Source organism: Ursus americanus, chromosome 36, assembly GCF_024610735.1.
Source record: "Ursus americanus isolate L20-20 chromosome 36, mUrsAme1.1.p, whole genome shotgun sequence".
Classification (NCBI taxonomy): domain Eukaryota; kingdom Metazoa; phylum Chordata; class Mammalia; order Carnivora; family Ursidae; genus Ursus; species Ursus americanus.
The window spans coordinates 25887408-25904038 of NC_142162.1; the positions used below are offsets into that span (position 1 = coordinate 25887408).

The window sequence follows — 16631 nt, forward strand, 5'->3', positions numbered from 1 at the left end:
AGAAGCAGACTCCCCACCAAGCAGGGAGCCCGATGTGGGGCTGGATCCCAGGATCCTGAGATCATGACCTGAGCCGAAGGCAGACGCCTAACAAACTGAGGCACCCAGGTGCCCCCTAATCCAATTGTTAAATTTCAATGTGTGAAATTTAATTGGATTCTAGTTTTTTAAAAAAAAGCAGCTATGGGGTGCCTATATCATTGACATTATATATGTCAATATATAATGGGACTCGATCCCAGGACCCTGAGATCATGACCTGAGCCAAAGGCAGACACGTTATTAACCGACTGAGCCACCTAGGTGCCCTGAAATTTAAATTTTTAATAGCAGGGTTAAAATATAAAATCAAGGAAGTCTAGGATGTAGAACAAACAAAAATAGGAAAATACAATAGAATTAGAGGAGGTTTAACATCTGATTTTTTTAAAGTTTCAAAAAAAAGGAAAAAGGAATATAAGAAAGAAGGAAGGAAAGTAGAAGGAAGGAAGGAAGGAAGGAAGGAAGGAAGGAAGGAAGGAAGGAAGGAAGGAAATAATTGAAAGGGAGAGAAATGTCAAAGAAATAATATAATATTCCAGAACTGAGGGCAAAAGTCTCTATATTGAAAGGAGTCACTGAGTGCCCAGCACAAAGAATTAAAAAAATAAACTCATACCGAAGCCCATAAATGTGGCTTTTGGAATTGGGGAGGGAGAAATAGGAGGGAAGGGTAGAAAACCCTAAAAGCTTTCGGAGGGATACGGTAGGTCCCATACAAAGGAATGTGGATCAAACTTACACCATACTTCTCAACAACACCAGATGCTGGAAGCAATGAAACCGGCCTTAAAAATTCTGAAGGAAAATGCTTTTCCACTTCAAATATCAAGCCAAATTCTCAATCACATGCAAAAGTAGAAAACAGAGTTAGCTGGGCAAGGACTCAGGCGACTTAGCTCCCATGCATCCTTACTTAGGAAGCTGCAAATTGTTTGCCAGTCCAATCAAGGAGTAAACCAAAGAAGAGTTAAGATCCGGGAAATGGGACTCCACCCAGAAAGGCACAGTCAGTCCCAGGCCACCGCTCCTCATCTGAAGGGCAGCCAGTCCAGGCTGTATGGGAGAATGAGGCTGCAAAGAAAGGCCTGGGGGAGAGAGCAATGGACCCACTAGGTTATCCGATGAGTTTAATACTTGGAAAAAATACTGCTGAGGAAAAGCATCGATAGATACATAGGAAATCAGAAAATTACAAAGAACAAGAGAAAAGAAACATTTATACAGAAAGGAAGTGTAATACAGCATAGCACTTAGCTAAGAAGTGAACAATATTCACCTAATCATATTCAAGTAAATACTGAATTTTAATTTTACCAAAATTTATGACATAACTATTTTGGGAAGATGGTGGGTAAAGCATAATGTGAGAAGTCTAAATCTCGTTTGTCAAAATAGGAACTCTGCTGATACTTTCTAAGAATAATAAATTAGGGCCGCCTGGGTAGTTTGGTCAGTTGAACCTCTGACTCTTGGTTTCGGCTTGGGCTGTGATCTCAGGGTCCTGAGATCGAGCCCCATGTTAGGCTCTGAGCTCAGCATGGAATCCACTTGGGACTCTTTCCCTCTCCCTCAGCCCCTCCCCCCGTGCTTTCTCTCTTTCTCTCTCTCTCTCAAATAAATAGATAAATAAATAAATCTATAAAAAAATAAAGAGAGATCCAGGATGAAAGACTGGACTCTTAAAAAAAATAATAAATTAAAAAGTAACAATATAAAGATATTATTTAGAAATATAGAGGTAAATACCAGAAGAAATCACTGAAAGAATTAAAAGTAGGGGCACCTGTGTGGCTCAGTCAGTTAAGTGTCTCACTCTTGATTTTGGCTCAAGGTCATGAGGTCAGGCACCAGGTCAGGCTCCACACTTGGCACAGAGTCTGCTTAAGATTCTCTCTTTCCCTCTCCCTCTGCCCCTCCTCCTGCTCTCTAAATAAATAAATAAATAAATAAACAAATGAAATCTTTAAAAAAATGAATTAAAAGTGGCTGTCTCTGAGGAAAGGAATTTTCAGGGCAAAAGACTGCTATTCCTCTATGTACCTTTTGTATTGTTCGATTTTTTAAAAACTTTCTTCATGTGTAAATGTAATAAAAATATACTTATTTCTTAAAAGAACTGACCTCAAAGATTATATTGAGCTATTACGGTACTTCTGTAATGCTAATGTCATGGATTCAAACCCTACTGGACATAAGAATCTCCTGGGTTGCTTCTTCAAATTGGAGAGTCCCAGACCCCTACCAAGAATATTTGAATACTTCGGTCTAGGGTGAATCCTGGGAATCTGCATTTTTAAACTGGCATCCCAGGTGATTCTGATGCAGGTCGCCCGAAGACCACACTGGCAGGAGCCCAGAGGAGATGCAGGCTGGCTGGAGTCAGTGACTGGACAGGGCCAGCATCCCCCTCGGGGGCAGGCTGCCAGGCCCCAGTGTCCACCTGCATCGGCGCCCAGCTCTCGAGTTCGAGGTGTCCGTGGAAGCATGGTGAAACTTCGAAAAAGCTGGGCTTTCTTGTGAATGTAATTCTGACACACACGTATCCTTCCTTCCCCACCCACGTTCTCTGCCTCAAGGGTCCTGAATTTGTAACCGTGGAAGTCGGTTTGTTGCCACGGGGCCTACTCTAACAGGGACTTGCGTTTGAGGCCGCGTTACCCACCCTCCACAGAGCAGAGTCCCTGAATGGCCAGTCAAGGTCTTTGGGGGGATGGGGCAGGGACACCAGGAGAATGAAGGCTTCATTAACCTCAGACAATGGCTTGGAGCAGATTCCTTCTATGCATTCAGCAGCCTGTATAGGATTAGTGTATACAGCATGTTTCGAAGCCCCCACACTATACCCCATTGGCCACCAGTGTCAAAGGCATGAATGCCTTTTGCTGAGGCAGGGTAAGCCTCTCAGTAGCTATATTTTTTCTTTTTAAAGAAAGAATCCCAGCAAGGCTGATGGAAGTACCCTAAAGGTCTCCAAGCCATTGTGGCCTGTCCTGGGGCTGTCCCTGGCTCTCTCGCTCCCCTTGCTGGCTCCCTCTCTGACTGGCATGGTGTTGCCCCTTGACCGTGGGCTCCGGGGCCTCCAGCCAAAGCTGCTGACTCTGACCACGGCCTTTCTCTGGGCTCTGTTCATTTGCATCGTGCAGCTGAGGGTGGAGGAGCTATATAGGCTCCAGCCCATTCATGGGAGGATTAGGCCTGGACTGAGGGCGCAGGGGGAGAGAGGCCACAGCGAAGGCCCAGCTCCACTCCCTGAGTGGTCACCATGCCCTACCTGCTGCCAGGATTCTTCTGTGACCGCGTGATCAGGGAGAGGGACAGGAGAAATGGAGAGGGCACTGTCACACAGCCCCTCAAGTTTGAGGGGCAGGATTTTGTGGTTCTCAGACGACGGTGCCTAGCTCAGAAGTGCCTCTTTGAAGACCGTGTGTTCCCAGCAGGTGTTCAGGCCCTGGGCTCCCATGAGCTGAGCCAGAAAACCAAGATGAAGGCCATCATGTGGAAAAGGCCAAAGGTAGGGATGGGAGGGGCGGGGCTTCAGGACTCGGTTCTTGGGCGCAGGAGGTCAGGTGGTCCAGAGCCTGACGCCGCGGATCCACGACCTGAGCAAGGGGCTTATCAAGGTTCTCTTGCGGATCTTAACCGACTGAGCCACCATGTGCCCCCAGAATGCCTTCCTGTTTCCTCCTGAAACTGGAGATGTTATTTTCTCTTCCTGATCCGGAGGTTATTATAACCCTTTACAGGTCTCTGAGCCTGCAAATATTTTTAAGAGAGCTGATGCGCTGGCTTCAATTCATAGTAAAATAGTAAGGCATAATTGATTATCAAGTCTTCTTGAGAGCGGGTATTCTGGGGATGGGAAAGTGGCATGGCTAAGAGCACTAGGGCTCACAATTTCAAGGAGAGTTCCATGGAAGGTGGTGAACAGTTAAGAAACAGGAGGCTGTGGGAGGCCGGAGATGCCTTGTGAACCTTCCGCCTAAGGCTGGCTCGTTACGGATGCGCAGCTTCCCTTTGTACAGAAAGGTCTGTGCTGAGCAGCCAGGCTTCTTACGATGCGACGTGGTGCATCCACATTTAGGACCATGTGTTTTCTTGGAGAATTGATTCCTTTATCATTATGTGAGGCGACTCTTTATCTCTAATGTTCTTTGTTACGAAGTCGGCTTCGTCTGAAATCAGTACACCTACCCCAGCTTCCCTTTGACTAGTGCTAGCATGGTAGGCCCTGCTCCAGCTCCCCAAGTCTTTATGCTTAAAGGGAGTTTCTCGTAGACAACAAACAGTCCGGCCTCTTTTCTTAATCCGTGCTCACAATCTCTAGTTTTTCATTGGCGTATTTAGACCATTCACATTTAAGAGATTATGATACAGCTGGATTCCTATCTACCATGTTTGTAACTGTTTTCTATTTGTTATAATTGTTCTTTGCTTTTCCTCTCACCCCCTTTCTGCCTTTTCTAGTAATTTAATGTTCTATATGATTCCATTTTATCTCCTCTCTTAAGTGTATCAATTATACTTGTTTTAAGTTAATGGCTATGCTACAGTTTCCAATATACATTTACAAGTAACTTCACTCCACCTTCAAGTAACACTATGCCATTATACATGCAGTCTAACACTTTATAATAGAAAATGCCCAGGTCCTCCCTAGCTTCCCTTTATTCATTTCACCTGTGCATATGCTATCATAACACGCTGTTATTATTGTTACTTTAAAAAAAGTTATCTTTAGATTAAGAAAAAGAAAAATACAAGTTTTATTCTACCTTCATTGATTCCTTCTCTGAAGCTCTTCCTTTCTATATGTAGGTCCAGGTTTCTGACCCCTATCATTTTCCTTCTCCCTGAAGCACTTCTTTTAACATGTCTTGCAAGGCAAGTCTGTTAGCAATGAATTCTCTGGGTTTACTTGACTGAGAAAGTCTTTACTTCTCCTTCAGTTTTGAAAGATAATTTCTTGCATATAGAATTCAAGTTTGGTGGGTTTTTCTTTCATCAATTAAATATTTCAATCCAGGGGCACCTGGGTGGCTCAGTCTGTTAAGCGTCCTACTCTTGATCTCAACTCAGGTCTTGATCTCAGGGTCATGAGTTCAAGCCCCAGCATGGAGCCTACTTAATACTATTTATTTATTTTTAATAATTAATTAATTGATTGATTTCAATCCAGTCTTTCCTGCTTGCACGGCTTCTGAAGAGAAGTCTCCTGTAATTATTATCTTCATTCCTCTACAGGAAAGGTATTTTTCCCCTCTTGGCTTCTTTCAACATTTTTGTCTTTGGCTATCTGCAGTTTGAATATGATATGCCTAAGTATAGTTTTGTGTTGTTGTATTTTTCTGGTACTTACACCATTTGATGTTCTTTGAGCTTCCCGAATCTGTGGTTTGGTATCTGTCACTAATTGTGCAAAGTTCTTGACCATTGCTACTTCAGATATTTCTTCTGCTCTGTTCTCTCTTTCTTTTCCTCCGGTATTCCAGTAATGCATGTGTTATATCTTTTGAAATTATCCCACAGTTTTTGGATGTTCTGCTCTGGTTTTTTTGGCTTTGGGGTTTTTTTTCATTATTTTTCCCTTTGCATTTCACTTTGGGAATTTCCTCTTGTCTCACTTTCAGTCTCACTGCTTCCCCCCCGTCTTTACCCAGTTTATGGGCGAGCCCATCAAATACATGTTTTAGTGTTTTTTATTTACATCATTTCCTTTTGATTCTTTCTTAGTGTTTTCATCTCCCTGCTTATATTACCCATCTTTTCTTGCACACTATCTACTTTTTTCCATTAGACTCCTTGACGTACTCATCATGGTTATTATAATAATGATTCCTAGCTGATAATTTTGACATCGGTGTCATATCTGAACCGAGTTCTGCTTTCTCTCTTCAGACTATTTTTGTTTGCCTTTTGGCATCCTTTGTATTTTTTGCTGAAAGCCAGACATGTTTTGGGTAATAAGAACTGAGATGGATAAGCCTTTGGCACGAGGATTTACGTTAGCCTGACTAGGAGTTGTGCGGTGTTTATGCCTCCTACAGCTGCAGGTGCCAGAGCCTTCAAATTCCTCTACTATTTTTGTTTTGTCCTTTGCCTCACCCTCCTCTTGCTTTTGGGCTTTCCTAGGTATTCCCCCTCGGTGTTCGCACCTTGAAGCTTGTCAGCTCTAAGTGGCTGTTATTACACGGAAGCCCTGTTGATGTGGTGTTCAGGTGGGAGGGGAAGTGTTCATAATCTAATGGTTAAATCTCCATTTTTAATGGGCCTGTGTGACCTTCATACACATTTCCCCATTGGTATAGTGTTTTTTCCCTTCTTAGGTGAGAAAGGAAGGCTGAAAGGGGCGCATTGCCCTTCCCCCAACTTAGGTAAGACTCTGGAAAAGAGAGGGGTCTTTCTTAGATCTTCACCACGAGAACTTGGTGGGATTTTCGGAGGTAAAAACCATGAAAGTATGGGGGGCGGGGAGGATCGTCCCAAGACTGTGGACTCCAGAAGTTTCTCACTGTCATGCTAGTCCACACTTGGCCTCCAGAAATTCATCAAAATACCAGTTAAGCATTCCCACCACTTCATGGCTTCTGCTCTAGATAAGCAGATCTCAGCTGTAACTTTCTAGTTTCACTTGTGTCCATATTTCAGGGTGGTGGATTGCCCTGCCACCTCAGTTTCTGATGGGTCCAAGCAAAGATGCTGATTTTCAGTCTGTTCAGCTTTTTCTTGTGGTAAGGACAGGAGTGAGGGCTTTCAAGCTCTTCACATGTTGGGACAGAACCAGAAGTCCTCCACATATATTTTAGCCCATCCTTCTAAGTGTATGTTTCTATTTATTTTATAATGCACAGTATATGTTAGGACAATCAATATACACATATATAATTTAAAACCAATAAGAATACTTACATAGGGTTGCATGTTTAAAGTATTTTACTGATGGAGGTAAATAATAGAAGTTTGGAGTCACTGTGCAAACCATGGTACCCAAGAACTGAGGAAATGGTCAACTGTTGCTTATGCTGGGACTCCATCACTGACAGATCCAGTCTCCAGGCTAAATTATAGCCAAAGGAATAGCTAGAAATCTTAGGTCCACAAGCTGAAATGACAGAGCTGGGACCATTTACCCTTTGTTCATATCATCCAACATAAACAGGTCTCAGATCCTCTAGGAGATATTTACGCAATATTTTTAAGTAAGGACAGAGGGAGAAGTAGGTGGTAGGGAGGGTGTATCTAGGCAAATCAGAGCGTGTTTACGAATTAACCTGCAATAAACTGATCCTCACCAAACAGACGTCTTTTATGAGGACAAACAGTTAAGAGCCTCTAGGCTGTGGGTTTCCTGGAGGGCAGGCAGGGACGATTTCCCATTTTTATTGTACCCTTAATTCTCCAGCTCTGTACATACCTGGGGGCTCAATTAATGTTTGGTGAACCGTGGCTGAGGTGGTATTGAAGGTAAATGTGGTATATTGGGGAACCTACTACCGCAAAAAGTATACCTGGACCTCCAAACAGAGGGACGAGATATCAGAGTAGTTGCTGTTGTCTTTCCAAGTAGCCAGCCCTGGAATTGGTGGGCAGTGGGAAGATGACGCGGGCTTCTGAATACGTAGTCCCGAGGAGAGGAAGCTATACCTGTAACAACTAAAACATGTAGCTACAAGTCACATATTTGAGTCACTATAATAATATATTCCTTACAACAGGGCAGAACATCCAATAGCCAAGGGTTTCAGCTGACAAGTAACAGAGACCCAATTCAAACTAGCTTAAACCAAAAGAAAAGCTCCTATAATTTGAATGTTCAAGGGTGATGTTGGATTTTGACACACCTAAATCCAGCCCTCAAACCATCTCATCAGGACACAGTCCCTAATAGCATCTATCTATAGATCTATCTATCCTCTGTTTATCTATGTGCCATCACTTCCTTCTCTGCCCCCCATCCCCATCTGTTTCCTCTGAGTTGGCTTTATTCTCAAGCAGACTAACTTCGCAAGGGGCAAAGGTGCCACTGGCAGCTTCAGGATGACATTCTGCCAGCTTAGCAGCTCTAGCAGAAGAATGTACAGCTGACCCTTATTTAAACAGCATAGGGCCACTTATACATGGATTTAAAAAAAAATAAATCCAGTATAGTACTGTAAATGTATTTTCTCTCCCTTATGATTTTCTTAATAATATTTTCTTCTTCCCAGCTTATGTTATTGTAAGAACACAGTATAGCATACGACATACAAAATATGTGTTAAGCGACTGTTTAGCTTATCGGTAAGGCTTCCAGTCAAGAGTAGCTACTGGTAATTAAGCTTTTAGGGAGTCAAAAGTGATATGTGGATTTTCGATTGCTCAGGGGTCGATGCCTCCAATCCCAGCGCAGACCAAGGGTCTCAAGTCTAAATTTTTTTTTTCTCAATAGTTACCGCAAAAGTCTTAGCCGATACCTCATTGGCCCAGATTTGGTCATGTGCCCACCCCTGAACCAATCACGCTCACTCACTAATTGCCCCTACTATATGTCCGGAGCTGGGGGAAGGGGGAAGCTCACCAGAGGGGCGTGGGCTGACCGTGGAGTTGTTCCCCAGTGAAATGGTGAGGTGTAATTCTGGGAGAAGGGGCTTTTTTCCAAGGAAGCAAAACACTGGGGAGACCAAAAAACGTGCCCGCTATACCTTACTTGGTTTCTTTTTAAAAGGAAGGAGTCTTGGGGCACCTGGGTGGCGCAGCTGGTTAAGTATCTGCCCCAGGTCATTATCTTGGGGTCCTGGGATCCAGCCCTGCCTAGGCCTGGGGCTCCCTGCTCAGTCGGGAGTCTGTTTTTCCCTCTCCCTAGGCCCCTCCCCAGCCCCACTGCATGTGCACGTGCTCTCTCTCAAATAAATAAAAATCTTTATAAAAAGGGGGGGGGGCGACTGGGTGGCTCATTTGGTTAAACGGCTGCCTTTGGCTCAGGTCGTGATATCAGGGTCCTAGGATTGAGCCCCATTTTGGGCTCCCTGCTCAGAAGGAAGTCTGCTTCTCCCTCACTGCTTGTTCTCTCTTTCTTTCTCTCTCAAATAAATAAATAAAATCTTTTAAAAAATAATAAAAATTTTAAAAAGAGGAAGGAGTCTTATCTGGAATAATGAGTTTTACGTTTTCTTTGTGGGAAGTGGTTTTTAAAAACCACAATCTGGGGGATCCTGGCTGGCTCAGTCTGTAGAGCATGTGACTCTTGGTCTCGGGGTTGGGGGCTCTATCCCTACATTGGGCAAGGAGCCTACTTTAAAAATAATAATAGGGGCACCTGGGTGGCACAGTGGTTAAGCGTCTGCCTTCGGCTCAGGGCGTGATCCCGGCGTTGTGGGATCGAGCCCCACATCAGGCTCCTCTGCTATGAGCCTGCTTCCTCCTCTCCCACTCCCCCTGCTTGTGTTCCCTCTCTGGCTGGCTGTCTCTCTCTGTCGAATAAATAAATAAAATCTTTAAAAATTAATAATAATAATAAATAAATAAATAAATAAATAAATAAATAAAAATAATAATAAAATCTTAAAAACATACACACACACACACACACACACACACTCTGGATGTTGATGTTCTCTTTATTACCAGATTGTTACTACTTCTAGATTTTGGGGGGAATTTTTTTGATGGGGGTTGTTTAGTTGTTTTTAATGCAGAGAGATAGGAAATATTTTCTTAGCAAAAAAATAAATCATGATTTATATTTATATATCTAATTCAACTTTAACATTGCAGAGTTGTTACTTAAATTATTTGATTTTATAATTTTACATATTTTTATGGTAAAAAAATCTTGGTACCTAATGACGTTAATATAAGTTCTTATTTATCATGTAGCATACATGTCAAAGTTTTAAAATAATGACATTATTATTATTATTTCTTATGATTCATATTTCTTTATGGTTTGGGTTTTTGACCTTAGGATATATCCCAAAAGGAATAAAGAATCAAAATATTATATTTTAAGTCACTTGAAGTAATTCTTTTTATGTGTGTGGTCGGTCATGCCACCAACTTGATATGCAGCTAGGCTCCTTTGCTTCAAGTTGCTTTCAGCTTTTATAGACTGCTTTTTAAACTGGTTTTTCCTTTAATTTTGGCTATTTATTTAAAGTAGGGTTCCATGCCCCACTTGGGGCTTGAACTCACCACCCTGAGATCAAGAGTAGCAACACCCTATGGACTGAGCAGCCAGGCACTGTTGGCTTTTAATTATGTACAAATTTACTTGGTTCCTAAGTCAAAACTCTTTTCAGTTATATTCACTTTTGCTTCCATCCCTATTCCCACTACCTTATTCTCTCCTTCCCCCTACAGGTTATCTTTTTAAGAATTCTTGTTTGGGGTTTATCCTTCCATTGCATTAAGAGTTTCAGACAGAAGGTGCATGTGGTATGATCTAAGCAAGACATTCCATCCAGGAGCGGGGAGAGACCCCTGAGTACAGGGAGCTGCAACTCACTCGGGTATTTTGAGTTGTCATGATGGGGGTGGCATGGGGAGAGAGACAGCGAGGGAGGGCTGGGTCACAGGGACAGCAAGACTTCTTCAGGCTCTGAGGAATGGTGTTAAAACCAAAACAAAGAATCTGCAATTATTTCAGAATTTTCGAAGTTAAAAAACAAAGCGTACACTACATCAAAAACTAATGAAGTACTGTATGGTGACTAATATAACAATAACAAAATTTAAAAAACAAAAAACCCTAAGACATAGAAAAAAAACAAGAGCACCCTCTGTTGGCCACTGTTGGGCTGCACATAATGTGTGGTAGCGGACTGAAAGCTGCTGGGCCGTGCGTACTGGGTTAGCTTGAGTAAAGAAATGTGCCCTTGGGGCACCCTGTTGTGAGTTCAAGCCCTCATATATATGAGGGCATATATATATATATGAGGGCATATATATATATATATGCCCTCAACTGACCAGGGGGCCTGCAAGGCCCACAGCAAATTTACTCTGCTCTCCCCAGTTCTCAAGTCCTACAGACCCTGGGGTATATGCTGACTCTAAATATCTATGTTACCACATCTTGGCAAGAAAGATCTTTATTTTCCTTCCTGCACTTATTTTCCTGGCATAGAAAAAGGAAACAGCCATGCTTTCTGCTGTCCCTTGCCAAAGATGTTACAGTAACGACACTGCCCTAACTCAAGGTACATTCTTACGCAGAGAGTATGTCAGTGTATGGGAACAATGTAGAACAATGGGAAAAGGAGGCATGTTTCTGGCTTCCACCACTTACCAGCTGTGTGTCCTTGGGCAAGTTCCTTAACCTCTCTGAGCCCTGGTTTCCTTATCTGAAAAATAAGAATGATAGTATCCAATTCACAGGCTGTTTCTGGGGGCTTAACTGTGGGATGTCAGTGCGACATTACCTAATGGGCCTCAATAAACAATAGCTCCTACTACTGTCGTTATTTCCTTTCTGTTTCACAGGAAATTTGTGAGAATCCCCGATTTATCATTGGTGGAGCCAACAGAACTGACATCTGTCAAGGAGATCTAGGTAGGCAAGTCCCCTGGGGTCCTATCCAGCCAAACAATCAAGGGCTGATTAAAAGTGTGGTTCCTTTACAGGAAGTAAAAGGACAATAATCTGTTTTTGCTCTGAATGCATTTTTGGGAGGAGGTTTTTATAATACTACTTCCGTACTTGTATCTATGTGCTGGTGATATCTTCATCTACTTTCCGTTCCCCCCACATCTCTCATCAGTTCTTTGCCTCAGGTCACGGGAGCTATGCCTCGTTCCACAGCATCCTCCCTAGAGTCTCAAGGACACTTGCACACCCCACCCCGCAAGATAGAAGCCCTGCTTTAACGGTACCCACCCCCTTAAAAGAGAGCTCTGGAACTGCGCACCAAGCTCGTCCCCTGAATCTGCATGGAATCCCTAGGCACGCAGAAAGTGCACTTGTCACTCAATCTCTTGTTTAAATTGCCCCAGCATCGCTCCATAGGAAAGCAGCCTTTCCCCAAAGATAACAGCTGCCACGGGGATGCGGTCCCGTGCTCTGTCTGGGAGGTTAGCTGGCTCTTCCAGCAGACCTTCCTCTCAGGAAGTGTTCTCTTTGGTGTGGACCTCAGGAAAGCTCTGTGAGGCAAAGTTGGAGAGAACACCAATAGACATAGTTTAAAACTTGAGGGGAAAGAGCACCCAAGACCAAATGAAACGAATTTGGCTTATTTGGCCCCAGAAAGAGAGGCCAAGGAGGTTTCCAATATCTGGGTTCCTGCACCCAGGGGCGGGCTGCCTGCGGAGCCCTGGGCAAGCTCATCGTCTGGACCTTCTAACAGAAACTGTTTCAAAGGAGAGGCTTGCTTCTTCCGGGGGGGACAGGGTGGGGAGGAGGGCTGCTGGCAGCTCTGAGTCTCCCCTCTGCAGCCTCAAGGATGCCATCACAGCCACACAGCAAAACAAAAAACAAAGGCCTGGGGCGCCTAGGTGGCTCAGTCTTAAGTGTCGGCCTTCGGCTCAGGGCGTGATCCCAGGGTCCTGGGATCGAGCCCCACATTGGGCTCCCTACTCCGCTAGGAGCCTGCTTCTTCCTCTCCCACTCCCCCCTGCTTGTGTTCCCTCTCTCACTGGCTGTCTCTCTGTCAAAGAAATAAATAAATAAAATCTTTAAAAAAAAATAAAAAACAACAAAGGCCTCGCAGAACTTAACCCATCCTTAGAGGGCAGCCCTGTGACTGTCAGTGTAGCAGGCATGCACCTTGGGCATTCTCTCTCTCTCTCTCTCTCTCTCTCTCACACACACACACACACACACACACACACACACACACACACAGCAAAATGACTACACACATACTCTGCCGGAAGTTCAGGAATAAGAAAATATCCCCACCTCATTCCATCGTCAGATGCCTGGCTTTCCTTCCAGTACCAATGGGCTTGGCCGATGGCTCTCAGACGCTCAGCCTGCCCCGAGGCGGGAAATGCACTCACGTTGCAAAGATACGGGCAGTGCAGATTTCATACGGGTGTTAGGAAGAATGACCCAGTGTTGACCTACTGCTCTGTCTTCCCTGAGGTCCAAAAAGGAAGTGAGCTTATATTACAGATGGAGAAATTGCCTCCAGCCTTCAGGAAAACCAGTCAGAAGGGAGTAAGTTACCCTGACCGAATTGTCAAGGGACCGTTAGCCAACTGTTCTGGGTCGATACCTCTGGAAGTAGGACAGTGAACACTAAGTAAACTCGTTCGGCAGAGACATAGAAGCGTCAGCTGGGATCGGGTCTTTTTCTTCCCTGGAAGTAACCTGTGCCCTGTACTTGCTTGCAGGGGACTGCTGGTTTCTCGCAGCCATTGCTTGCCTGACCCTGAATGAGCGCCTGCTTTTCCGAGTCATACCCCACGATCAGAGTTTCACCGAAAACTATGCGGGGATCTTCCACTTCCAGGTGAGGTAACTGGAGTGTAGTTAAGAGGGCCAGCTGCTGTCCACCCACCCCCGGTCTCCTGACCTTCACTTCCCAGCAGCTTCAGGAAGATTCCACCCACCCTCCCAGCCTTGGCTGTGGGCAGTGACCCCCTTAAGGCCTCAGGCCTGTGAGGAAGCAGTTGTTTATCTCTGCCCCCTAAGCCCGTCCCCTACCCCCCACCTTCCGCTATGCCCCAGAAAGGCAGGAAGACATCCTGTTTGCTGGCCTGTGGATCTATTTTTGCCTCTCCAGCTGGCTGGCTGCTGTGTTATTACCCGTGGCCCTTCTCAAGTAGGTCCCTAAGATGTTAGCGCTGGGAATTCGTAGGGCCCTTTAGTTCACACAGGAAACACACTGCGTGACTATGGCTCCTTTTCTTGTTGCCCTTTAAGGTGGGTCTATATGGAGTCTTGCATTCACCTTTTCTAGGCCCTGGAAGGACAGTCTGGTCAATCTGGGGACCAGGCTTCTGGTTTTTCCCCTCAATGAGTCTTTTGTTTGCAGACTCAATTAAACCAATGGAAATTTTCTAGGTCCAAATTGTCCTGTCAGAGAGCCAAATCCTGGTGCTGGCCCAGAAGCGAAGTGAGTTCCACACGTGGGGATCCAGCAGAGGCTGGGGTTCTATCGCTCTGTTGCCAGCCCCAGAAGCTCCTAATGTGCTGGCACTGACCTGAATCATCAGCTGATATACCTGCTGACCTTGCACCTCGGCTCTGAAGGCCTCAGGAAAGGTCTCTGATCAGGTTCAGGTTCACGGTCCTGCTGCCCCCTGAGTGTGGGTAAGGCAGCCAGACCCTCATTTTTGTTTCTTTCCCAGGCCATCAAGCTGCTAGCTTCCCTCTGATATTTAAAGGGTCTTGTGCTCCAAGGGCCATATGTATGAAGACCAGATAGATTTTTTGCCCTCTTTTCAATAAGGGAGAAAATGTCATTAGAAGGAAATTGGCCCTCTTCAGTTAAAACTGATTTGTTCAAGAAAGAACAACATCCAGGGGTGCCCGGGTGGTTCAGTCAGTTAAGCCTCCGACTCGGTTTCGGCTCAGGTCGTGATCTCAGGGTGTGAGATGGAGCCCCGCATCAGGCTCTGTGCTCAGCGTGGAGTCTGCTTGAGATTCTCTCCCTCTCCCTCCAGCTTGTGCTCTATCTCAGATAAATAAATAAAACCTTAAAAAAAAAAAAAGAACAACATGCAGAACTGAAATTATTAGACAACATTCCTGTTACGGCCAGAGTATATTCTGGGACACTTCCCTCTTCCCTGTCCACCTTTCTTCTTCAGCAGCAATTTCTACCTTGTTTGTCAGCAAGAAATCTATAAATCAATATGTCACCCACCAGGCCAGTAGTTCTCAAGCCTGGCTGCACATTAGGATCAGCTAAAATACCTCACATAGAATACGCAGAGCCCACTCCAGACCTACGGGCAGGAGAATGAACCTCTCAAGTCCTCAGATATGCACGGAGCCCCTGCCATCCCCGGGACTGGGCTGGACTGTGAGGAAGAGGTCACGTGGTAGGTACCTCACTTTCTGCCCCCAAGGAACTCACAGTCTAGTTAGAGAAAGATACACACACCCCAAACCCAAAAGAGCATGAACGAGCATCAAGGGGCCAAGCGGAGGAAATGGGACTGCTTTGGGGTCAAAGAGACTCTAAGGAATGTGGAGTAGAGATACGTTTCCCAAAGGTGATCTGACGACGTGAGTGTGTCCTTGATGCTTCTGTGCAGTTCTGGCGCTATGGAGACTGGGTGGACGTGGTTATTGATGACTGCCTGCCGACTTACAACGATCAGCTGGTTTTCACTAAATCCAACCACCGCAACGAATTCTGGAGTGCTCTGCTGGAGAAGGCTTATGCAAAGTAAGGCAACACTTGAGGGTGGGAGGCAGGGCTACAGGTGGGGGGCTGCAAAATCCAGCTGAAGTCTTGTCACAAGAGGAGGCATTTGTGCGTGCACGTATATGTGAGTGTGTGTGTGTGTGTGTGTGTGTGTGTGTGTGTGTGTGTGTGTGTGTTCGACTGTGACCCAAAGTCAGAGACGATCAGGTCCAGGCAGCAATGACTCTAACTAAAAACACTATATTTAAGGGCAGAATGAAAACGTGTAGAGAATCTCTAGATTTAGCTTCCCATAGCGAGCAGTTTCATTCTGCCTTCAGAATCAAAGGTTGGTGTTGCAAGTCTTGGACCTGAGCATTACATCTCTGAAGCTCACATCCCAGGGCCTTGCTTGGCTCAACTTCATGATCTTACAGTATATTAATAAAGTCTCATTGTCTCTCAACTTGGAAGCTCCACCCCACCTACTACTAATGGCTCTAATGGAACCCATCCTTAGGGTTTAGGGTATGGTGGAAAGAGAACTATCAGGAAGTGGGAATAGTTGGGTTCCAGTCCTGGTGCTTCTGGGTCCCTGGGGCCTTGGGTAAGCCACTTTGCCTCTGGAGCTCAGTTTCTCCGATGTGAAGAAAGGAAATCATAGCATCTATCCCATTAGCTTATAGGGTTGTTGGGGAATTAGATAAGAAAACATTACAGGACCCGAGAGTAAAGTTCTGGTGACATGGCACTTGGAACCCTGTGACCTCGGATTGGTCTTCGTTCTCTCTCCAAGGCTCCATGGTTCCTATGAGGCTCTGAAAGGTGGGAACACTACAGAGGCCATGGAGGACTTCACAGGAGGGGTGACAGAGTTTTTTGAGATCAAGGATGCTCCCAGAGACATGTACAAGATCATGAAGAAAGCCATCGAGAGAGGCTCCCTCATGGGCTGCTCCATTGACGTAAGTCTGGGGTGTGGGGTGCAGGGCAGGGAGCAGCCGGCTATCGGGTCACATGATGAAGAGCAGTGTAGGGCTTTCCTCGGGGATATTTTGGGTGGATATTTTGTTTTAGGAAGCAGGAACTGGCTCTCAACTTTGAAAATTTCTCCAGGAAGAAGGGTTCCTGGGGATTTTCGCCAAAGAAATAGGGCAAAGATATTCCAAACCCCAGACTTCAGGTAGAAATAGGTCCAGAGGCCTGCATCAGCACCGGCCTCCTGTGGTCAGTACTGCTCAGCCCCAGCATGGCCCAGTTAAGCTGGCCACATACCTGGTTCTGGACCAGAACCTGCCATTCCCCAAGACAGCCTCC

At 45.1% G+C, this 16631-nt stretch overlaps 2 protein-coding genes across 6 annotated transcripts in view; one reads left to right on the top strand and one right to left on the bottom strand.

Annotated features, from left to right (window-relative positions):
- Positions 1-13357, bottom strand: part of LOC123775874 (uncharacterized) — a 52554-nt gene extending 39197 nt beyond the window's left edge. Inside the window, exons 1-3 of the mRNA XM_087859124.1 lie at positions 12914-13357; positions 11306-11360; positions 7548-7692 (exon numbers count right to left, since the gene is read on the bottom strand). The gene's annotated coding sequence lies outside the window, so the exon portion shown is untranslated. The remainder of the gene's footprint in view (positions 1-7547; positions 7693-11305; positions 11361-12913) is intronic.
- CAPN3 (calpain 3) overlaps positions 1-16631 on the top strand; it is a 50193-nt gene that overhangs the window by 14408 nt on the left and 19154 nt on the right. For all 5 annotated transcript variants that reach the window (XM_087859116.1, XM_045771433.2, XM_045771417.2 and 2 more), the window contains exons 2-5: positions 11500-11569; positions 13351-13469; positions 15223-15356; positions 16111-16279. In XM_087859116.1, the coding sequence (XP_087715242.1) occupies positions 11500-11569; positions 13351-13469; positions 15223-15356; positions 16111-16279 (492 nt within the window). The remainder of the gene's footprint in view (positions 1-11499; positions 11570-13350; positions 13470-15222; positions 15357-16110; positions 16280-16631) is intronic.